The sequence below is a fragment of the Halichoerus grypus genome, chromosome 6, assembly GCF_964656455.1.
Source record: "Halichoerus grypus chromosome 6, mHalGry1.hap1.1, whole genome shotgun sequence".
Taxonomy (NCBI): domain Eukaryota; kingdom Metazoa; phylum Chordata; class Mammalia; order Carnivora; family Phocidae; genus Halichoerus; species Halichoerus grypus.
In genome coordinates this window covers 128,206,509-128,231,747 of record NC_135717.1, presented here as the reverse complement: position 1 = coordinate 128,231,747, position 25,239 = coordinate 128,206,509, and the positions used below count along the sequence as shown (strand labels likewise).

At 37.7% G+C, this 25,239-nt stretch overlaps 1 protein-coding gene across 2 annotated transcripts in view; it reads right to left on the bottom strand.

Annotated features, from left to right (window-relative positions):
* Nucleotides 1-219: 219 nt before the first annotated feature.
* XPOT (exportin for tRNA) overlaps nt 220-25,239 on the bottom strand; it is a 44,691-nt gene continuing 19,671 nt past the window's right edge. For both annotated transcript variants that reach the window (XM_036074927.2, XM_036074952.2), the window contains 16 exons: nt 24,719-24,757; nt 24,523-24,585; nt 23,441-23,565; nt 22,378-22,522; nt 22,109-22,228; nt 21,649-21,743; nt 21,022-21,091; nt 18,419-18,657; nt 16,997-17,282; nt 15,867-16,056; nt 11,360-11,476; nt 11,071-11,186; nt 10,336-10,383; nt 6,602-6,673; nt 3,779-3,835; nt 220-833 (listed from right to left, as the gene is read on the bottom strand). In XM_036074927.2, coding sequence (XP_035930820.1) covers nt 807-833; nt 3,779-3,835; nt 6,602-6,673; nt 10,336-10,383; nt 11,071-11,186; nt 11,360-11,476; nt 15,867-16,056; nt 16,997-17,282; nt 18,419-18,657; nt 21,022-21,091; nt 21,649-21,743; nt 22,109-22,228; nt 22,378-22,522; nt 23,441-23,565; nt 24,523-24,585; nt 24,719-24,757 — 1,809 coding nt within the window. In that variant the 3' untranslated portion in view covers nt 220-806. The remainder of the gene's footprint in view (nt 834-3,778; nt 3,836-6,601; nt 6,674-10,335; nt 10,384-11,070; nt 11,187-11,359; nt 11,477-15,866; nt 16,057-16,996; nt 17,283-18,418; nt 18,658-21,021; nt 21,092-21,648; nt 21,744-22,108; nt 22,229-22,377; nt 22,523-23,440; nt 23,566-24,522; nt 24,586-24,718; nt 24,758-25,239) is intronic.

Sequence of the window (25,239 nt, the reverse complement as noted above, 5' to 3'; positions counted from 1 at the left end):
GGGAAAAAGTGGATTTTAAATTCTATCACTAGATTGAAATAGGCTTTTTAAAGCATTTTAAAAAGAATTGAAGAGAACTAAGTTGCATGTCACCTTCTGGGAGCATAGATAAATCATCTATAAGCTTATATGTGCAATTCTTTAAATGGGAAATCAGGGAAAGATGAGAAAATAAGACTAAAGTATTTATAATAATAATAATGCCAAAAAAGACTTAGATTTCACTACGTAAAATTTATTTTTATTTTTTTATAAAAAGTGTATAACACCGGTACCTACTCTTAAATCAGTTAATTTATGAAACCATTCTCTTTTGTAGAACACACATTGGCATCGAAAACAGTTTAAAGAAATGTAATGGCTATCTACAAAAAATTAGTTTTGATTTATTATATTCCCCCCCAAATTTTGAGACGGCACACGTAAAAGAAAATTAAAATTTTCAAACATTTTATATTTAGCAATTGAAAAAAAGTACACTGTTTTCCTGCTATGGTCTTTATAAAGGATTTAACGTTTCAAGGATTTAACGTAAAAAAAAAAAAAGGTACTAGGATAACCGTGCTGTATCTCTTAACAGCATTTTTATATAGAACAATTTGAACTGGCATGCAAGCAACTTCTCTTGTTGTTACATACCTGTATTCAGAGAAAATTACACCCATTTTACAGAAAAATCCCAATACATATACTGCAATAAGCTTAAAGCAATGTTAAAAAAACCAGTGTGAATGGCACACAAAACTGCTTCTTTATAAATTAACTGGAATTCCTGATCATAAAGTAGGCACAGGGAGATCCAGTCCTTAGGGCTTTGCTCTCTGGAAGAATACCTGTAAATAAAATATTAGTACAATTAGTACTGATGTCAGAAGATATCACCTTTTACCTGAAGAATGGGTCCAAGTCAGTAAGTGCTAGTCACTCTTTTGTAAAATATAATCAATATTTAGAACATTTCACATATTGCATAAATCCATACATGGTACAAGAACTTTCTTTTCTGGACAATTTAATCAAATCTAGAGATAACTTATGTTGACATTAGTTGGGAAACTAGTGAAAATATGGTTATTAACTCTAATGTGATGAGAATTCAAGTGGTCAGAGGAAAACATGCTCTTTATACCTTTTCTGATTGGCACACTGTCATAGCTAATACTGGGAAATTAAATTTTGAGGAAGAAATAAACAAATCAAAGCTAAAGCTAGCAGCTGTTATCCCTTAAGGAATTTACTATTTGATTATTAAAAAAATACTTGCAATTCAACATTTGAGACTATGAATGAATAGGCTAGAGGTTGTGCTAGTGACTGGTCCAATATTACATACTACCTTCCACAGTTAGGTAAGTGTTTTTGTTTTTTTTTTAAATAAAGATTTTATTTTTAAGTAATCTCTGCACCCAATGTGGGGCATGAACTCACGAATCCGAATTAAGCCAGCCAGGCGCCCCCATAGTTAGGTACATGTTAAGTGAGCACTAGAAAGTCTACTGGCCATAAACTCATGAAGGACTGTATTCATCACTGTATCCCTAGCACCTAGTAGATCAGGCATTCATTTAACAAATAAACTATTGACTAAGTGAAGAGAAGAATGATCACTATATGAGCAAACAAAGCCTTAAAAGAGGCCATGCTTGAGGCAAGCCGAAAAGAATGGGTAGAATTCATAAAAGAGGAGGGTTGCTAATAAAGCAGAATTTTTGAAGAACAGCAAGAATAGCAAAGACTTCCAGCAAGAGAAACCAGAGACGGTCTGAGATCAGAATGTGAAAAAAAAAAAAAAAGCCCTGAATGTCAAACTAAGAAACATGAACTTATTTTTATTTTTTTAAAAGATTTTATTTATTTATTTCACAGAGAGAGACACAGCGAGAGAGGGAACACAAGCGGGGGCGGGGGGGGGGAGTGGATGGGAGAGGGAGAAGCAGGCTTCCCGTGGAGCAGGGAGTCCGATGCGGGGCTTGATCCCAGGACCCTGGGATCATGACCTGAGCTGAAGGCAGTCGCTTAATGACTGAGCCACCCAGGCACCCCACATGAACTTATTTTTAGCCAACAATATAGGTTTATGAAAAGTATAAGGGGAATGAATTTCAGAGGACTGTTCAGGGTTTTCAAACAGCTCAGCTTGACTACAAGAGAAGGGATATCGGCATGAGAGAACCCAAATCCACACTAGAGTAGCAGCAGTGGAGACAGAGAGGAAGTTGAGAGTGAGGAGAAGAGGATCTGCAAGATCTAAGGATCAATCACATCTAAAAAGAGTAGGCACAAAAGAAGGAACTTCACTTTTCCCTACAAGAACAGTGCTATCCTGGACATAATGCTCGCACTGAAAAAAAGTTGGGCTTGGAGGAAGACTTTTTATAAATGCAGTTGGATGAATTACTATGTTTGGAGCACAAGCCTGCTACACTGTACCTGGATCTGCTGTTACAGATACCTTTTAATAGAGAGTTACAATTTTTGTGAGTCCTTTCACCCAGTTGGATCAGTTATTTAACAGACTGTTACCTCCACAGGCACTTTGCTTTTATAGGAAAATGGGAGTGGGGAGGGTTCCCAATGATAAACAGTAACTTCTAATATTCTTCTCACAAATTCCCGTTCAGTTTAAGCTGACAAACTAGTACTCGGGAAAAAACTGACAAGGAAAGTTGTTATAGAAGCAAAGTCAAAGGATAAAACACTTATTTCCTCAGCAAAGGCCCTGCCTTATGAATTTTATTGAATGCCTTGGACAAAAGAACCAGGTAGTCATTCATTAAGTCACGTGCTACCAACATATTTAGCATAGTGTTTTGTCCTCAGATTTGTTGAATGAAGGTAATAGAAACAAAGAACAGTTCTTTATCTTGTCACACTGCAATTTTATTTCCAGAACACAAGCTCTTTATAAGCAAGAAAAGTAACTCATATGGTTATCTGTAGCAGTTAGCATAGTACCTGTTACATAAAAAGCCATCATGGAGTAATGAACGACTAACTGCCTGGGTAAGAGCAACACAGTTCTGCCTCACGGATTTAAATTGTAAATATGAATACCAAATAAACACTCGGTACTTCTTGTCAACTTTGAGGGGCGCCTGGGTGGCTCAGTCTTGGTTTCGGCTCAGGTCAGGGTCTCAGTGTTGTGAGATCAAGCCCCGCATCAGGCTCCACACTCAATGTGGAGTTGGTGAAGATTCTTTCCCCTCCCCCTCTGCTCCTCCCCCACGTGCTTTCTCTCTCTTAAATAAAATCTTTAAAAGAAAAAATTCACTCAATTTATGAATGGAAAAAGAGCCTTGACTGCCAAATCTGAGGATTCTTTCTGTCCGTTTTACAATTCAGAAGTTTCAAAAATAGGATATAACCAAGTAATTCATACTTCTGTTTTCATATTTTTAGCTCCTTTCTTTCAACTCAATATGGGCACATGTTCTTAAACATTACCTGTCTCAATCCTGTAGTTCCTATTTAATTATATCACAAACTGTAAAAGGAAACTGACTGGCATTTTCACAGTATGTTCAAGCATGTACACACTGTGCTTACCTCACTTTTTATGATCTTTTCTAAGAACTCAGTTGAAAGGGGCTTTATAAAAAACTCTGAAGTATAACATCTAAAACTATAGATTTTTAGAAGCAGGTTTTAGAAGATATCCCCAAATAAGTAATAATTGGTAAGACTACAGTATGACATAGTATCCTGTAATATGTATTCTCTCTCTGCTCTAAAGTATTACCTAGTTGTACGAAGATATGTAAGTTTTCCAAATACCTACCTTTAAGTAATTTTTAAAAACTTTAGCATCAGGCTGCTGAAGCGCTTGACAAAACTCCTGAGGGGTCAAGATAGGAGGAGAGAAAGAGAATGAATCTAATTGTATTAAATTCACGGTAATTCAAATCCACAGTTTTCTTTTTTGAATTGTGTTTAAAAAAAAAAACATAACTGACCATCTTAACCACCATTTTTGTATGTACGGTGCATTACCATTAACTATATGCATACTGTTGTGCAACAGATCTCTAGAACTTTTCATCTTGTAAAATTGAAACTATACCCATTGAACATCAATTCCCCCATTTCCCTTCCCCAACACCCCTGGCCACCACCATTCTACTTTCTGTTCCTAAGGGTTGGACTATAGATACTTCATACAGGTGGAATTATGCAGTATTTCTCTTTTTGTGACTGGCTTATTTCACTTAGCATAATGTCCTCAAGGTTCATTCATGTTGTACATGTGACAGGATGTCCTTTAAGGCTGAATAATATCCCATTGTATGTATATACTACATCTTACTTATCCATTCATCTGTCAAAAGGCATTTAAGTTGCTTTAAATCTACAGTAGTAGTATGATAACTTATCAAAGTCACCTAGAATAGTTCCTCACCAAAAAAGGTTCTATGGCATTTTCAAATGTAATACTTGTCAGATATAGGCTGCTTTCACTTTTGAGAACATGGCTCTCCTAAACAAGGTTGACTCATGCCTGAGAAGTGAGAATAGGACAAAAACTACATTGCTCTGACTGTTCTCACCTAATAAGAGTGGTAACTGAGCAGAGCTTGACCAAAAGAAAAAGAGGTTAAGTCTCTCTAACAGAATTCTACAAAGTGTTGTCAGAAGGCATATGAAAAAGGGAAAACTGGGGATGCTTATTTTTTATAATCAAATTATTAGATAGAAATATAATTTTGCTTTACTTAGCAATCTGGTATATTTCTATTTTTGATGGGCATTAAGCTGATGTGAGTAATTAGTAACTTACTGCTTTCATTAAAACATTACTTATGTAACAAATTAAAGCTGAGAAAATCCATTAATACCTTTAAAGTTAAAGATGGTATGTCATGAAATAAGAGATCATAAATTCATTAAAAATGAGTTTTATGATCATTCTTATGCAAGATCTATCCTAGTTTTCATCCAATTTTTTCAATGTCTTTCATAAAATAGCATGATAAAAACGTTTTAAAAACACTGTTGGTGAAGAAACAATTCTTAGAATCTGATGGAGAGATTTGTAATCAAAACTTTAAGGGGTGCCTGGGTGGTTCAGTCGTTAAGCGTCTGCCTTAGGCTAGGTCATGATCCCAGGGTCCTGAGATTGAGCCCTCCATTGGGCTCCCCCTACTTATGCTTGCTCTCTGTCAAATAAAATCTTAAAACAACAACAACAACAACAAAACATCTCTGATATCTCATTTAGATCTATGTGCTATTGGACAAGTCTGGATAACTACACGCCAAGAAAATCACTGAATGCCATTAAAAAAATTACTCTGCAATAGTGTAAAAATGTAACATCACTTTCCAGATACTTCACAATATAGTTTCAGATTTAAAAATTAAGCATTGATAAGCTTGGCATATGTAAAATAAACTACCTAGCACCAATCTTCACAGTAGGTTTGTGTGTTGTGGTGCCCTTTGGCAGTCTGGGGGAGCCTACTGGACTCCTTTTAGAATTTTTTTAAAAATCTATTATTATTGGGGCGCCTGGGTGGCTCAGTCGTCAAGCGTCTGCCTTCGGCTCGGGTCATGGGCCCAGGGTCCTAGGATCGAGCCCCGCGTCGGGCTCCCTGCTCAGCGGAAAGCCTGCTTCTCCCTCTCCCACTTCCCCCGCTTGTGTTCACTCTCTCACTGTGTCTCTCTCTGTCAAATAAACAAATATAAAAAAAAAAAATCTATTGGGCGCCTAGGTGGCTCAGATGGTTAAGTGTCTGCCTACGGCTCATGTCATGATCCCAGGGTCCTGGGATCGAGTCCCGCATTGGGCTCTCTGCTAGGCGGGGAGCCTGCTTCTTCCTCTGTCTCTCTCTCTCTCTCTGACTCTCATGAATAAATAAATAAAACATTAAAAAAAAATCTATTATTATTATTTTTAAAGATTTTATTTATTTGAGAGAGAGAGAGAGCAGGGTGAGAGGCAGAGGGAGAAGCAGACTCCCCGCTGAGGAGGGAGCCCAATGCGGGGCTGGATCCCAGGACCCTGAGATCACGACCAGAACTGAAGGCAGACACCCAACTGACTGAGTCACCCAGGCGCGCCCATTTTTTAAAATTTATAATACATGGGATTACAAAGAAAACTAATTATAATGGCTTATGGTTATCAAAAAGTATTTTTGATATGTGCTAGAATAATAAGACTTACTGACTCAGATAACAAGGTCTAGTGGTGTATCTTAAGAACTCACAATTTCAGTATCTTGAAGTATAAACAGTATTGTGAGATCCCTGGAACAACTAATGTGACACAAAAAATCTGTGATTTCTACTGGTGACAAAGTCACAGGCAATGTGAATGCTACTGTGCTTTGTGAGTTGTCACCTACACAATGGTAGGAAATTAAACTTTTGGTTAAAGGTTAGTGAAAATAAAAATATAATTTTCTCCCATTCAGTTTCATATACCCCTGAAGTTTGAACTGTGTGATCCTGTATATAGTAAAACATCAAGTTGAATGCAGTTTAACTTTTTCTTTTCTTTTTTTTTTTCAGTTTAACTTTGTTGAATCAAAATTTAGATTGAACTACATAGCCCTATTTCTTTAATTAAATTAAGAGAAATATCTGCTCTGACAGCTCTTACCTGAATTATTTCTGGAGCTACTTGCAAGGAAGGCAGGTATTCTTGTTGAAGATACTGAACACATTCTGGGCCCTGAAAATCAAAAGATAATTATAACTGAATTATTTTCTTGATATTAATAATGCATAAAAAGAAATTAGAATGACACATGTATACATCAAACACAATATGGTATTGTGATTAAGAATTAGTCTGGAGGGGCGCCTGGGTGGCTCAGTCGTTAAGCGTCTGCCTTCGGCTCAGGTCATGATCCCAGGGTCCTGGGATCGACCCCCACATCAGGCTCCCTGCTCAGCGGGAAGCCTGCTTCTCCCTCTCCCTCTGCTTGTGTTCCCTCTCTCACTGTGTCTCTCTGTCAGATAAATAAATAAAATCTTAAAAAAAAAGAATATAGTCTGGAGCCAGACTGCTTTGGTTTGAGGCCTGGCTCTGGTAAATTTCTGGTAACTTGAGCAGGTTACTTAATCTCTCTGAGCCTGAGTTTCCCCATCTGAAAAATGGGAGTTACTGTGAGGAGTGGATGAGTTAAGAAATATAAAGCTTTTAGAATAGTGTTTAGCATTCATTACATGTTAACATTACTTAGCATTATATAGTGAAGATTAAACAAATATTCTTCTAAATCAGGGAAGTAACAGTGCCAGAGTCTTCCAAGCACTGAAAGAAGACAGCAAACAGAGGTGCTCTTGTTCAATCTACCCCTGGGTGGATTATATGGTGTCTGCGGGTACATGAGGGGAAGCCTTTGGGCAAGTGTAGGGTAGTAACCAGCCTGAGAAACTAAAATACAAGCAAGAAATAACAAAATGATATGTTAAGAGATAATAGCAATAAAAGTACACCTCCCTTTTTCCTGTTTGACCATCATGGAACAGGAATTAAGCAGCCAAATGAGGAAACCAAGACTGAGAAAGATAGGGTGATTTGCCCAGTGTGCTGTTGATTTCATCTGTACTGAAAAGCAGGTCACCTGATTTCTAAAACCATTGCTCTTCTCTGCCATCTTTTAGCACTTCTAGATGCTAAAAATTACAATAGTGTTCTGTTTTTGTTTCTTTTTTTAGTAAACTTAGTGAGGGAAGGCAGATGTATTCTACAAACTAATCCCAAACCCCTGCCCCTTCTCAGAAGCTGCAAAGGAACTTAGGATACAATTTGAAAATGGTTTTCTTACAGCAATGTGTTTGAGAGAGTGGCCTGAAGCAAATGTAATAAATCCAGTACTTCTCTCTCTCACTCACTCACACACACACACACACACCTCACTTTCAAACCTGAGTCTGATTTAAAGATTTTAATATGTTGATGACTCCAACCCTGGTCCAACTGAAAGTAACAGTTATCAAAATGAAATCATCATCATCAAAAAAAAAAAAAAAAAAAAAAAATCAATCCATCTCTCCTCAATGCACTTTTCCCTGCCTTAACACTTGAATTTCTGTTTAATAATACTCCTGAATCAAAGAATTCATGTTTCTCCTTCCACCCTGGCCCCTGCCCCTCTAACCCAATGGGCCTATGGCATAATTTAATGCCCTCTCAAAGGAAAGCTATTCCTAATTCAGAGGAGCTAACAATGCACTGTTTGTGAAAGCTTCTCAGATCTGTTCTACATTCCTTCTCACATTTTGGGGTTTTTTTTGTTTTGTTTTGTTTTTGCTGCATTTCACTGCGAAATATAAGTTATTTATTTAAAGTATAGTTGATTTCTCACCTTTTCTCTCTTTTTTTTTTTTTTAAAGTAAGCCCTACGCCCAACGTGGGGCTTGAACTCATGACCCCAATATCAAGAGTTGCATGCTCTACCGACTAAGCCAGCCAGGCGGCCCTCTCCTTGACTTTCTAGCATCCTCTCTTATGAGTCTTTTCTCTTAGCATTCGTACCTCTTGGTTCTACTTCTAGCTTTCTCTTGACTCTTGCTTTAGCCAGGGTTTTTTCTATTCTGGTCTTAGAAAGTCTCATTCATTCCTACCACTTCACCTTGACTACACACTGTGGACTCCAAAATCAGTATTTAGTTCTAATTGCTTCAGACCCATATTCCAAACTGCTCTCTGAATATGCTTCCAAGTTATACTAAATTATAACCCTAGTGCCCACTGACTTCCCAACTTTTCATATATAACACAAAGCTTTTTACTACCTAATCCTATTTTACTTTTTAGCTATTACTTCTACCTCCCTACTTCAGCTAAACAGGATAATTCTATTATTTTCTATCAAATCCAAAAGGCAACATCTGCTCTATCTTCATATACCTGCTTAACTTTGCCCAGAATGACAGCTCCTCTTGTCAGTCCAATGAATCTACATGTGTCCTAAGGCCTATCAAAAACCAAAACCAAAACCACTTCTTTCCTATGGCTTTCTTAGATTGCCAACATAAGCAAAATTGCTTGCTCATCTTTAGTCTCACAATATTACATTTAATATAGATATATAAATTTAACATATCTCTATTCAAGTACTTAACACATTGAGTTATTTACACATTGTGTCCCGATTCTAAGTCCTAAAAATATTGGGGGACTAGCAGCTCCCTCGCTGCCATCTATTGAAAGTCAGCCCTCGACACAAGTGTTTGTAAAAAAAATAAAATAGGGGCACCTGGGTGGCTCAGTTGGTTAAGCGACTGCCTTCGGCTCAGGTCATGATCCTGGAGTCCCGGGATCGAGTCCCACATCGGGCTCCCTGCTCAGCAGGGAGTCTGCTTCTCCCTCTGACCCTCCCCCCTCTCATGCTCTCTCTCTCTCATTCTCTCCCTCAAATAAATAAATAAAATCTTTAAAAAAAAAAAAATGTTTAAAAAAAAAAAAAAATAAAATAAAATAAAAAAAACAATATTGGGGGACTTTTAAACTTAATTCATCTTTATACAGCTCCCCTGCTGCCCTCCCCTCCCCCCCAGTCCCCACATACTCTTCACCCTGGCATAGTAGGCATAAAACCCTTCAAATCTGTATCAGAATCAAAACTCAAGTTCAAATGAGGGAGTGGACTGCACGGAGACTGGTGAATACTTTTTTGGGGGGTGGGGCAAGCTGCTCTGTGGGAATGCGAGTCCTTTGTTGGCATCCTGGCTTTGAGAAAAGTTGGAGATAGGAATTTTTCTTTTTTAAAAAAAGTACTTGATTTTTATTTTTAAAATTTTATTATTTTTTTTAAGTAGGCTCCATGCCCAACATGGGGCTCAAACTCACAATCCTGAAATCAAGAGGTGCACGCTCACTGACTGAGCCAGCCCGGCGCCGCAGTACCTGATTTTTAAATGTTTACAATCAAATTCATGTTACTAAAAAATACTGTACAAGATAAACAACTCACCAGCTGGATTCAGCCCAGAATCACTTACAATTTTGCAAATGATTAGATTGACAAGGAGAACAAAACATTCTAAAGTAGCGAAGCACTCTAACCATTTATAATATTAAGAATTTGGGGAAATCTGGCTGGGAAGAGCCAACTGAGTCATGAAATGTGGATCTTTTTTATCATTTTTCGCATTCTTTGTCAAACCAAAATAAACATACATTTTAAACTTCTTGTTACCCAAAACAGAAAGGACAGTAATAGATACCGCTACTTTCATTCAACCCCTTCCTCACGTCCAAAAAAGACAGGACTAAATCAACTTTTACAAAAGATACAGCAACGAGACAAGTCAAACACAATTAAAACCATAACAAATCTGCATTTATGACGAAAACGAAGGGGCACAGAGTGCAAGGCTTACCCGTTTGAGATGAATTGTTTTCAATGTCACCGCACACTCAGATAAAGCCTATGAAAAACAAGTGTGAGATTTTTAATACACTCAATTTTTCGTTACCGATCCCACTTGTCTCTTTATTTCCCTGGCCTCTGCTCATTAACAATTACTCCCAAACAAGGGACAGAGGAAGGAAAGTGACAGGCATATGGAATAAGTGGGTTGGATAGAAAAAGGAAAAAATACAAAAATGCTGTCTTAATGCAGTATATCAAATCATAAAATCTAGTTTTTACTAGGTTTTGGGTAAATGAGTAAAGGGCACTGCTTGACATTAGTATTCTTAAAAAATGAGATCTAGGGAAACTATCTTAATCTAAGCAAAAAAAAGTTATTCTTAATGGTTAAGAAAAAACCATTAAGCTCAAAGTTTAGAATGAAAGTAGTAGAAAATTAGTAACTCAATCAAGTTTTAATGAGTGCTTGTATCATGTATCCTTTCATGGTCCTAGAAAAAGAGGAGTTGGAGGCTGTTAAAGTTGAAGGAGTTGGATTTTATATTTTAAACTTTAGTATCAGGATTCAGTAAGAATCTACAAAAGGTCCAGAAGATATCATCAACCTTTTAAAAATGAATCCTAATTTGAAATTAATTTAAAAAAAATAATGAGACTAATATAGTCAACCTGGCATTAAAGAAATTGTGAGTTAGAATACACAAGATGGACACAAGGCAAACAAAGATTCCTAGGTGCTTACCAACACTGTTTGTGCATCTGCCAGGTCAAAGGTTTGTTTTAAAGGTGCTAGGAAACATGCAGGGACAATGTGCTTATAAACAAAATCAGCAAATCCCACTGGTCCATCTTTACCTCCTGTCAAGAGAATTCAAATTTTCATCTTGTATAAAAAGAAAGTCAATTAGTTATCACTGGAGAAAGTTAACTCCCAGCTCCTATGGTAGAGCTAGGGTTCCATCTCTAAGGGTCTTAGGAAACAGGTTGTGGAATGAAGTTTTTTGTTTTTATTTATTTTTTAATCCTCTTACCCCAGAGTTCTACCAACTTGGAGAGGATGATAAAACATGTCTTCTGTGCAATTGGATCTGGATATTCAACTGCTCCTTGGATAACAGTAACCAGCACTCGTTCTACATTCTCTGCACCTGAAGAGAAATAAAAACTTGATTTTTTTTTTTTTATTTTTTTAAAGATTTTATTTATTTACGACAGAGAGAGACACAGTGAGAGAGGGAACATAAGCAGGGGGAGAGGGAGAGGGAGAAGCAGGCTTCCCGCTGAGCAGGGAGCCCAATGCGGGGCTCGATCCCAGGACCCTGGGATTATGACCCGAGCTGAAGGCAGACGCTTAACGACTGAGCCACCCAGGCGCCCCAAAACTTGATTTAATTTTAAAGATTTATTTTAGAGAGAGAGAGAGAGAGAGAGAGCATGAGTGGGGGGGGAGGAGGGGAATCTTCCAGTAGACTCCCCACCGAACAGGGAACCTGACGTGGGGCTCCATCTCACAATCCGGAGATCATGACCTGAGCCGAAACCAAGAGTCCGACACTTAATGGACTGAGACACCCAGGTGCCCTAAGCTTAATTTTAAAAAGAACTAGAAAGGCAACCTGAAGCACTCACTTCGTTGTTTCTTTTCCTTTTTTTAAAAGATTTTATTTATTTATTGAAGAGAGAGAGAGAAACGGAGCATGGGGAGGGGCAGAGGCAGAAGCAGACTCCCCTCCGAGCAAGGAGTCTGACATGGGGCTTGATGCTGGGACTCCAGGATCATAAACGCTTAACTGACTGAGCCATCCAGGCACCCCTCATTGTTTCTTTTAATTTTTATTTTTGGGTAATTCACTTTTATTTTTATTTATTTTTAAAAATTTTAAGTTATGATTTAAATCTTAGGTAGTTAACATACAGTGCAATATTGGTTTCTGGCGTATAATTCAGTGATTCATCACTTACATACAACACCCAGTGCTCTTCATAACAAGTGCCCTCCTTAATACCCATCACCCATCTAGCCCATCCCCCACCCACCTCCCTCCATCAACCTTGTTTATCTACCGTTGAGTCTTTTATAGCTTCTTTTGCTCTCTCCTTTTTTCCCCATTCCCATATGTTCATGTTTTTTAAATTCCACATGAGTGAGATCATACAGTATTTGTCTTTCTCTGACTTATTTCACTTAGAATACACTCTAGCTCCATCCATGTCATTGTAAATGGCAAGATTTCATTCTTTTTGATGGCTAACTAACATTCCATTGTGTATATATATGCCACATCTTCTTTATCCATACATCAGTCGACATTTGGGCTCTCTCCATAGTTTGGCTACTGTTGATAATGCTGCTATAAATATCCAGGTGCATGGATCCCTTCGAATCTGCATTTTTGTATCCTTCGGGTAAATACCTAGTACTGCAATTGCTGGATCATAGGGTAGCTCCATTTTTAACTTGTTGAGGAACCTCCATACTGTTCTCCAGAATTGCTGCACCAGTTTGCATTCCCACTAATAGTGCAAGAGGGTCCCCTTTTCTCCACATCCTTGCCAACATCTGTTGTTTCTTGTGTTAATTTTAGCCATCCTGACAGGTGTGAGATGGTTATCTCATCTGGTTTTGATTTGCATTTCCCTGATGATGAGTGATGTTGGGCATCTTTTCATGTGTCTGTGAGCCATCTGGATGTCATTTTTAGAAAAGTGTCTCATCATGTCTTCTGCCCATTTCTTAATTGGGTTATGTGTTCTTTGGGTGTTGAGTTTGTTAAGTTCTTTTTTTTTTTTTTTTTTAAAGATTTTATTTATTTGACAGAGAGAGAGACAGCGAGAGCAGGAACACAAGCATGGGGAGTGGGAGAGGGAGAAGCAGGCTTCCCGCCGAGCAGGGAGCCCGACGTGGGACTCGATCCCGGGACCCCGGGATCATGACCTGAGCCGAAGGCAGACGCTTAACGACTGAGCCACCCAGGCGCCCCCGAGTTTGTTAAGTTCTTTATAGATTTTGGATACTAGCCTTTATCTGATAAGACATTTGCAAATATCTTCTCCCATTCTGTCGACTGTCTTTTGGTTTTGTCGACTATTTCCTTGGCTGTGCAGAAGCTTTTTATCTTGATGAAGTCCCAATAGTTCATTCTTGCTTTTGTTTCCTTACCTGTGGTGATGTGTTAGTAAGGAGTGGCTATGGCTGAGATCAAAGAGGTTTCTGCCTTTGTTCTCCTCGAGGATTTTGATGGTTTCCCGTCTCACATTTGGGTCTTTCATCCATTTTGAATTTATTTTTGTGTATCATGTAAGAAAGTGGTCCAGTTTCGTTCTTCTGCATGTGGCTGTCTAGTTTTCCCAACACCGTTTGTTGGAGAGACTCTCTTTTTTCCATTGGCTATTCTTTCCTGCTTTGTCGAAGATCGGTTGACCATATAGTTGTGGGTCCATTTCTGGGTTTTCTATTCCACTCCATTGATCTATGTGTGTTTTTATGACAGTACTATACTATCTTCATGACTGCAGCTTTGTAATATAACTTAAAATCCCGAACTGTGATGCCTCCATCCAGTTTTTTCTTTTTCAGAATTGCTTTGGCTATTCAGGGTCTTTTGTGGTTCCATATAAATTTTAGTATTGTTTTTTCTAACTCTGTGAAAGATGCTGGTGGTATTTTGATGGGGATTGCATTAAATATCTAGATTGCTTTGGGCAATATAGACATTTTAACAATGTTTGTTCTTCCAATCCACGAGCATGGAATGCTTTTCCATTTCTTTGTGTCCTCCTCAATTTCTTTTATAAGTGTTTTATAGTTTTCAGAGTATAGATCTTTTACTTCTTTAGATTTATTCCTAGGTATCTTATTGTTTTTGATGCAATTGCAAATGGGACTGATTCCTTGATTTCTTTTTCTGCTGCTTCGTTATTGGCATATAGAAATGCAACAGATTTCTACACATTGATTTTGTATCCTGTGACTTCGCTGAATGAATTCCTATATGAGTTCCAGCCATTTTTTGGTGGAGTCTTTCAGGTTTTCTACATAGAGTATCATGTTGTCTGCAAATAGTGAAAGTTTGACTTCTATCTTGCCATTCTGGATGCCTTTTATTTTTGTGTCGTCTGATTGCTGAGGCTAAGACTTCCACTACTATGTTAAATAGTAATGGTGAGAGTGGATATCCCTGTCTTGTTCCTGACCGTAGGGGAAAGGCTCTGTTTTTCACCATCGAGGATGCTATTAGCTGTGGATCTTTCGTATATGGCCTTTATGATGTTGAGGTATGTTACCTTTATCCCTACTTTGTTGAGGATTTTTTCTTTTTTTAAGATTTTATTTATTCATTTGAGATTGAGAACACAAGCAGGGGGAGAGGCAGAAGGAGAAGCAGACTCCCTGCTGAGCTGGGAGCCTGACATGGGGCCCGATCCCAGGACCTGCAGATCATGACCCCAGCAGAAAGCAGAAGCTCAAACATCTGAGCCACCCAGGTGCCCACTGTTGAGGATTTTTATCAGGAAAAGATGCTATATTTTGTCAAATGCTTTCTCTGCGTCTATTGACAGGATCATATAGTTCTTATCCTTTCTTTTATTAATATCGTGTATCACACTGATTGACTTACAAATACTGAACCACCCCTGAAACCCAGGAATAAATCCTACTTGAATGTGGTGACTAACTCTTTTAATGTACTGTTGAATTTGATTTGCTAGTATTTTATTGAGAACTTCTGCATCCATGTTCATCAGGGATATTGGCCTATAATTCTCCTTTTTAGTGGGGTCTTTGGTTTTGGAATCAAGGTAATGCTGGCTTTGTAGAATGTGAAGTTCTCACTTCATGTAGCGTAACAAGACAAAAGCATTTATGGAACTGGTAAGATCCCTCAATTTTTTTTTCTTCCTTTTTTTTTTTTTTTAGATTTTATTTACTTATTTGACAGAGAGGGAGAGCACAGAGGGAGAGTGACAGGGAGAAGCAGACTCCCTGCTGAGCAGAGAGCCCGACATGGGACTTGATCCCAGGACTCCGGGATCATGACCTGAGCCAAAGGCAGACGCCTAACTGACTGAGCTACCCAGGCATCCCAGATCCCTCAATTTTTATTAACTTGGCTCCTAAATTTTAAGCATAAAACATTGAAAAGTAACTAGTCCCACGTTATTTTGCCCTCTGGATTTCTTGTATAGCAAAATTCTCTATGTTGATCGATACAGTCCCATTTATTTTTAATTTCAAAATAGCAAACTGGCCAGTAAGACTCATCTGTCAGGTCAATGCTGGCAAGCTGCCACCATGCTATTTATACTACTGAGGAATCAATTAAAGAATACTGCCCTAGGAAAAAGGGAACTGAATACAAATTAATTTTAAGGTAGATCCTCTACATGAAATTGATTCCCACCTTGATGATAATGAACTGTCACCCCAGTGGCAAACATACAACCACTTTAAAAGTTTGGTATTTACTTCAACTAGCTCTTGCTCATACTGACGTACAACGGCTACAAGGCCTGAAGCAGATAATCTCAGCGTCCCACCTTGATTTGCTATGACTTCGCTCATTCCACTGCCTGTGACAGTTTGCAGGAAAGCAAAGTAACTCCTTCGTAACATTTGCTTCTCTAAAGCAGCAGACTGGTCATTTTCTTCTGCTGGTCGGAGCAATACCTCAAAAATTGCATGAAGTAGAGGCATGAACATTTGCTGTAAAAATGGAGATACCTGTATCTGAAGATAAAAAACAAAAATTATTTCAGAAATGTGAAAGATAAATATTAATATGAAGCTTAGAAAACCACATTTTACATAAAGCCTTTATCCAGTGTTTCCAGTTAGGATATATATTTACATAATTCTGTTGGCAAATATCAGTATTAGGACAAAAATCTGTTATTACGCATATACATTATTGAAATCCTCAAAATTGTTAAGTTCAACTCATTTCTTACAGTTCAAGATTCAGGTTAAAATAATAGGGATTCAGATGTATTTCACAATTGAATATCGCCATAGAATATTTTCAAATTTAAATTATCAAGAAATGAATTCTATTGCTAAATTACAAGTAGAATTTATATGATTGGGCTCTCAAAACTTTTTGTGCCTCGATTCAAATTGCTTAATTTCTCGGTCTCAATTTCTTCATCTATAAAATACAACAGTTCTTGCTAGGGCTGTTAGGAGGATCAAATGAATTAATGTACAAAAAAAGGCTTAAAATGCATTTTGAACAGAAAGCACTATGCGTTAGCCATTTTTATCAGCCAGCTTATACTTGGTTTACATTTCCTTGTACAATAAAACTAACTTTAATACAATGAATGAATTTCAAACTCCTGTTTGGGCACCCAAGTTACAAGTTTTTATTTACCTCAAGATATCTTAGTCCTCGATGCTACTTTCATTTGCTTTTCTAAAAGAGCAGACTGTTTTCTTCTGCACAGGGAAGATAAGGTTTGTTTTGATTAAAACAACCATTCAACATGGCCTATGTGTCAGGCAGTGTGCTAGACACTGGAGAGGACAACAATATCTATACTCCATGCCCTCAAGTGACTTAGATTAAAAAAAAAAAACAAACCCAAGGGCAAATGCCAAAATGTCTCTAAAGATCAATAGATCTAATTTGTCAGTCAGGAGATTCTCTGAGCCCATAGGTCTGTGGTACCTTAAATTTGGCTGTAATCTGGTTGATAAGAGGAATGAACTCCTGGAGGTCTTTTCCTTCACAATCTTTGAGCATGTGTTCTGAGGCAGACGGGATGAATGGAAGAACTTCTTCCTCTAGGCAAATAATCATGCGATGAAGGAAAGTACGAACTCCACTTCTGAGAATATCCTTTTGCAAGGGACAACTGAGGGCTGGCAAGAATGTCTGTAAACAATCCAGATAAACTTCGGAACAGCCACACTGTTTCACAGTCTGCTTGTTGCTGAAAGCTTTGCTGGTTCGGCTACACAAGCAAAATCAGGCAACTAGTTTTAACTTTAGGCTTTAATAAAAGTTTTATGGAGTAATGAAAAATAATGCACAACCAATTACACAATCGACAAAACTAAGAAGCCAATTATTTAGTTTCTATGACATGACTGCTTCCATCTTTCGCTAATATGGTTATTTATATACTATTGCTTCCAGGTGCCATTCCAGAAAGGGTTCAAATTAAATGAGTGAGAGGTAATTAATATAAGCCTTCTAATGAGAACCCACCTAAATGTTTTACTAAAATCCTACTGATGAAGTATGCAGAAAAGAGGAAAAAAAAACCCACTGCTACGACTGGGCTGTACTAGACAATCTGCAAACTACTGATTTCAATTTAGAAAAAATCCTTAGAATCAAGTTATTTATACGACCTAACATTAGCTTTTGCACTGAAGTATTCTATACAGCAATTTCTTTGTGCAGCTTATTAGCAATTACTACAACTTTCATACTGTTATTGTTTGCCAATAAAATGTATGGGCAGAGAGAAAGAAAAGACAGCTTGGGTAGTCTTCAGGACACAATGAGAGAGCTAAAAAGAAGCCTCAAGACTTTATCAGTACCAAGACTGAGCCAAGATGTCCCAATATGTCACTGTTTATATAAACTCTCCAGCTAGGGACGCCTGAGTGGCTCAGTCGATTAAGCATCTGCCTTCGGCTCAGGTCATGATCCCAGGGTCCTGGGATTGAGCCCGTCAGCCTCCTTGCTCAGTGGGGAGCCTGCTTCTCCCTCTGCCCGCCGCTCCCCCTGCTTGTGCTCTCTTTCTCTCTCTGACAAATAAATACAATCTTTTGAAAAACAAAAACAAAAAACTTTTCAGCTAATCCCCCTAAATACATGATCAATTTATACTAAAGAAGTCAGAAGAGTTAAGGATTTAGATAGTTGTCAAACCAGAAATGCAGAATATTATGTGATCTATTCCCTTCTTCAGCCAAATCTTCTAATTCACTGGATTTAGAGAAGAAAGGTTTAGATAATTCTCTCGACAATTCAGTTTTCAAAACATGGATGTGTGTGCGTAATTCTAAAAGATCCAAGTAAATGGTTGTGTGTGTGTACAGACACTCAATTTACAATTGTAATTATAATCACACTCACCTGGCAAATCCAACAGCATGGTTCAGACAGTCTGCTAGTGATGCCTGTCTTTCTTCATCTTGTGCCAGCATCAATTTTTCTAACAGAATTTTAAACTTCTCCATTAGTGGGGTCAAAAGATTTCTCATTAAGGCTTGTTTCCGTTCAGCTGGATATTCACTATTAACAATCAGCACTCCGGCCGTCTCATAAATAAACAGCTGATCATCACTGCTCAACAAAGACTGGTAACCATTCTCCTAGAAAGAAATTTAGTCCTATTGGTGTTTATCATTGTTCATTCAGTTCCTCTCATTTAAGCACAGTAAGTCCAATAGGAATAGGAGATATAATCACATCAACGCATTATTAAAAAGTAGATCAAGTACTTATAAAAAAACAAATTTTCTCCTAGGACCATATAATGGAAAGAAAACTGAATTCGAGGTCAAAAGGTCACGGGTCTAATTCTACCCTTGATAAAACTTTGCAAATTATCATAGAAAATTTTAGTTAGCCTTCTAACTTGTTCTCACTCTTGTTTTTTAAAGATTTTATTTATTTGAGAGAGAGAATGAGAGAGAGCGAGCATGAGAAGGGAGAGGGTCAGAGGGAGAAGCAGACTCCCCACCTCGCAGGGAGCCCAATGTGGGACTCGATCCTGGGACTCTAGGATCATGACCTGAGCCGAAGGCAGTCGCTCAACCAACTGAGCCACCTAGGCGCCCCTAACTTGTTCTCTTTTGTAAAAATCTTATTTGTACAACTGTTACGAGACTAAAAATGAGATGTACAAAGGTGCTTTGAGGGGCGCCTGGGTGGCTCAGTCGGTTAAGCGTCTGCGTTCGGCTCACGTCATGATCCCAGAGTCCTGGGATCAAGTCCCACATCAGGCTGCTTGCTTAGTGGGGAGCCTGCTTCTGTCTGCCACTCCCCCTGCTCATGCTCTCTCTCTGTCTCAAATGAATAAAATCTTAAAAAAAAAATCTAGACTTACAACATAAATTATGTGGTGATTTTATACAATGAAAACCTCATCTAGGGGCACCTGGGTGGCTCAGTCAGTTGAGCATCTGACTCTTGATTTAGGCTCTGGTCATAATCTCAGGGTTGTGGGATCGAGCCCCGCATCAGGATCTGCGCTTGGCAGGGAGTCTGCTTGAGATGCTCTTCCTCTTCCAACTCACACTCTCTCTCTAAAATAAATAAATCTTAAAAAAAAAAAATCCTCATCTATTAAAAGAAGCATGTCCCTATATAAAAGTAGCTAAAGCATTTAAGTACCACTAAGACTAATTACTCCTGTAGCAGTTGAGAACACAAAGATAAAGTAACTATATAAGGAACTTAAAAAATGGATACTCAAAACCCTATTAAGCAGACAACATCCGGTAAAAGCAATTTGAACAAAACCTTTTTTTACACTAAAAAGAGATTATGGGTATAGTACAAGCCCTTGTTTATATGAATAGTATAAAAAACATGAAAAACTTCTAATATTGATAAGATAATATGGCTAAATAGTACTTTTCCTTTTTAAGTAGGCTCCATGCCAGCGTGGAGCCCAACACGGGGCTTGCTCACAACGCTGTGATCAAGACCTGAGCTGAGATCAAGAGTCAGATGCTTAATGGACTGAGCCACCCAGGTGCATGAGGACTTTCTGAATGCCTAAGTCTTATAGGTCAGTGTGAACTGCCAGGGAAAATTGGCATTAATCAGATGAAATACTTTAATATATAGGTTTTTGTAATATGCAAAAATAATTTAACCATATAATTCATTAGTAATCTTTCATGCAGTGAAATTATGTAACCACTCTACTCTAAATACTAATATTTACTTAAAAGAATAAAAGTATTTTTATGTTTAACATTTCTCAAGTGGCTGCTCTAGTAGCAATTCTATCAAAATGAAAAAAACGAGTCAATGTCAGTATACAAAAACATGTAGAAGTTAAAACATCGTTACAAAGTATCTCAACTTAAATATTTCTTGTGAAATGAATACCAAAATTATCAACCAGCATTTAACCTTTACCCAAAGCCTTAAATTACCCCCCAAAAGTCAATCTAATGGTAGCACTTAGAATGGCTAATATGATCTTATACTACACAGGAAATAATTTAGAAATTGAATTTTTCCTTCTCCATAAACTACTTCAGCATTTAACAGAGAGAGCAGACCATATCTCACTCTGCCAAATTTATCAGTCAACTCCTTTCCATTTTTTTATTTTTTTAAGATTTATTTATTTATTTGGGGGGGGGACAGAGGGAGAGGGAGAGAGAAACTCAAGCAAACTCTGCGCTGAGTGAAGAGCCCGATGGGGGGCTCGATTCCACAAACCTGAGATTATGACCCAAGCAGAAAAACACTTAACCGACTGTGCCACCCAGGCGCCCCTCCATTTTTATTAATTCTATTACTATGCTTTGTTTGCTAATCGCAACAGAATTTTGGTAAACAGAACTAACTAATCCTTGTATACAACCCCTCATCCCTGCCACCACCATCCACCATTAAGAAAACTGCCCACAAGACATTAGCATTAAAGGCTAAAGGTATGTGTGGCATCAATGATACTTGGGGAAAATCTGTAATTTGGAAAGATAGATACTTACAGGTGGAGAAAGCTCTAGTAAATCTTGTATTCTATTCAGAATATCCTCAATAAAAGGATTCATTTGTTTACTGAATAAAGGCAAAAAAGGAAAATCACAATTATGTAAACCATTGTGCTCAAAATACCAAATTCCCTTTTAAAAAGGATGGAACTAAAAAAAGGTTCAATTCTAACCTAGTCAGATGTAATCATTAAGACAAGCTAGGATTTTAAAAAATTACAACCTTATATACCTAAGAACAAGTAGTTTTCATGCCAAGAAAATGGTACTAGTAAAAACAATACAAAACAGAAAGGTCAAAAAATTTATTTACAAGAAATATATTCTTTAGAATTTCAAAGAAGCCATAGAGTAATCCACAGCAATAAAACTGTTAAATAAATAATTAATGTCATTAATGATGACAGGTATTACATATAAAAGTATGCAAACAAATCATTTTGCAGTGATGAACCTGGCTAATGAACAGTAAAAGAAGTCATAACATGATACCAAAAAAGAAAACCTAATAAAAAGCCTTAGAACAAAACCCAAATCTACCACAGGCTTTTAGAAAATAATTTATAGGTCTCATTTAATCTTAAAAACAAAAAGTAAACAGAACAGTTGACATTTAGTACTTACTTCAGAGATTTGACAAATCTGGAAAACAGGTAAGCAGTTCTGCTCCGTACTTTTGCACTAGAATGCCGCAGACCTCTATGATCTAAGAAAGCCATCTAAAGAAACAGAGTCACTCAACTATTTCTGCACTTACTTAAAATTTTTATTGGTATTGTCACAATGTATTTTTGTTCACATCAAATTTTACTTCTTAGCTCCTGAATGGCAGGAGCCAGGTATATAAAATAAGTAATCCTTAAGGACACCAACAGGCCCCTGAGGACTTGTTTTAGATGACTGATTAAGCCAGAAACTGTCCATTTTAAAAAAATAGAGGAGGGGTTGGTTTCAGTATATTCAAGAGTTTCTGAGAGCTTCTGGCTCTGGGAAAAGTTATAAAGACAGAATCCTATCTGCTCATTAGCTGAAATACATGGAAATCCGCCCCCCCCCCAGAAACGGAGAATAAATGGATACTTACTAGTACACATGGAATGTGTTGAGGTTCAACTGTGAAAAATTTTTCATATCTAACAACAGTTTCAAAGAACTCCAATGTCACAGATGTATGCTGATAGGAACTAACTCCTGATGTTACCAACTGGGCAGGAAAAAGTTAAGAAATCTGTCCTTATTCATTGTAACATCAAAATGCCCCACTATTAACAGATGCTAAATTAAGGAACTCCCACTAGCTTATAGTGAAAACAGAAAATTATGTTCAAAATAAATTATCTTTAGTATACTTACAGTTCGCATCATATCCTGCAAAGCACTAGCTTTTGAAACATCACCTGAGAAGTGAGCACCATGAGATACTGGAAGAGCTTCTGCCAACATATACAGCAATCTTATTGCTACTTCAACTTCCATAAAACGTGTAGTCTGCCAATTCCTACCAAAAGAGAGTATGTGAGATCTGAATATAAACATTTTATATAACACCAACAAAAGCCTCTTTAATTATTAAATCATAGCAATTATTGGGGCTCCTGGGTGGCTCAGTTGTTAAGCGTCTGCCCTCGGCTCAGGTCATGGTCCCAGGGTCCTGGGATTTAGCCCCGCATCGGGCTCCCTGCTCGGCGGGAAGCCTGCTTCTCCCTCTCCCACTCCCCCTGCTTGTGTTCCCTCTCTCACTGTGTCTCTCTCTGTCAAATAAATAAAATCTTAAAAAAAAAAAAAAGTCATAGCAATTATTAATTTTAACAGGCAACAAAATTTACACCACAAAAGTAGAAATAACTGATGTGATCCATTTCATTGTTTACATTCCAAAGAGCAGTGTTTCCCCACAAGGATCATGATAAATGGAGATGACAATGATATGGATGGAGCTATAGTGTATTATGCTAAGGGAAATAAGCCAGTCAGAGAAACAAATACCCTATGATTTCACTCACATGTGGAATTTAAGAAACAGAACAAATGAACCAAGAGGAAAAAGAGAGAGAAAAACCAAAAAACAGACTCTTAACAATAGAGAACAGATGGTTACCATAGGGGAGGTGAGTGGGGGGGTGGGATGACTGAAATAGATGAGGGGGATTAAGAGTACACTTATCATGATGAGCAATCAACATTGTATAGAATTGCTGAATCACTATAATGTACATCTGAAACTAACATAACACTGTATGTTAACTATACTGGAATTAAAAAAAAGATAAATGGAGACAATGCATTGCTTCAGAGATACATATAAGATCTTAATAAGTAACAAAGATTAGTAAATTATGTGATTCATTTATTGTAGAACATCAACACAGAGAAAAGGAAAGAGGCAGATTCGTTACAAAAACAGTAACAAACTTACTGCAGTGTAGAACTAAAAACTCTGCGCACAGAAGCCAGCAGTAACTCTGGTGAAACTTGAGCAAGCCTGTCCAACAATAACTTCAGTTGTTTTCTATATTCTACAAACATGGCTTCATCTTCACCCTAAGATATATTTTAAAATTCTTACTTTAAAATTTAAAAGATCTTAAAATTCATGTAAATGGTTAGTTTTCATATAGTTTTCTGCATTTCTAAAGTTAATACGCGCTTTTTTCATTGACATTTATTTACACAGAAAAACTTACTATGTTTAGTAGCCTTTCCTCTACTGCCCACAAATAAGCATTTATGAACTCAGCCCTACATCTCAAAAAGCCTAGAGCCAGAAACAGTATAGGGAGGAGGTTAAGGACAAGAATCTAGAGCCAGAATGGGTTCACGTTGGGCTTTATGAAAACTTCACCACCTTATTCATACTCCTCGTTTCTTGTAATACCCTATGAATGAAGATATATATAACAAGCCTGGCTCTTTGTAAGTGCATAATGCATTGGTTATCATCACCATTATCTTTTTACAGTCCAAAGTTTTTGAATGCCTCAGGTGGGCAACTGAACACTTAGCACATTGCAAAACAGTATAAGCGATGCTTGAGTTGATAGAAAGCACCTGATGATCCTTGTGCTTGAGGGTAAACTGACTCACTGGCAACCCTAGACAAGACTTATAAATGCAACAAGTCCAGAGAGTTAAGTGACCCATTCCCACTCTTCCACAGACACTTACGATCTGAGGTCCACTGACCTGGCCTCAACTCATCACTCTTATTAAATACAGAGATATGATCACCAATGATACTGTCAATATTTTACAAAGTTCAATGCTACAAAGTGTTTTAAAAAGTGACAAAATACCAAAAAGGTATTTTTTGAAGGTATTATGAAGGCTTATGAAGCTTCTATTAATTTCACCTAAGGCTGAGGTCAATGATAAACAAGAGTGATTGTTAAAATACTTCTTTGTTTTAAAGGACTCTAAAATAATCAAAACTTAAAATGTTAACTTGAGGTAAGTAAATAATGAATTAAAACTGATTTCTCCCTAATGTAAAATTCTTACCTCATTTTCAAAGTTATATTCTTCATCATAAGTCAGTTTTTTCATAACGGCCAACATGATTGCCTAAAATTAAGAATAAAATGTCTTTTGTCAGTTTCCTCTAACTTGATATACTTTGAAATTAAGCTGTATTTCAAGAGACAGACTGCAGATACAGATTCTGATATCAGTTTACAGGCAAAAAGAAGTCAATTACCTCTACATTAGCTTTTTGCTGATCCGAGAGCACTGGAAGCTGTTAAAAAGTAAGCAATAATTTATTAGTTTTCCTAAAGTTATACTCGCTTATCAAAATATTTTTCTTTTCTAAGATTTTATGTATTTGAGAGGGAGCACGAGCGGGGTAGGGGGTGGGAGAAGGAGAGGGAGAAGCAGACTCTCCGCTGAGCAGAGAGCCTGACAGAGGGCTCAATCCCGAGACCCCAGGATCATGACGTGAGCCCAAGGCAGACTCTTAACTATGTGAGCCACCTAGGCGCCCCTCAAAATATTTTTCTAATCAATGAAGATCTTTTATTTTTAAAGATTTTATTTATTTGACAGAGAGAGACACAGCGAGAGAGGGAACACAAGCAGGGGGAGTGGGAGACGGAGAAGCAGGCTTCCCATCGAGCAGGGAACCTGATGCGGGGCTCGATCCCAGGACCCTGAGATCATGACCCGAGCCGAAGGCAGACGCCTAACGACTGAGCCACCCAGGCGCCCAATGAAGATCTT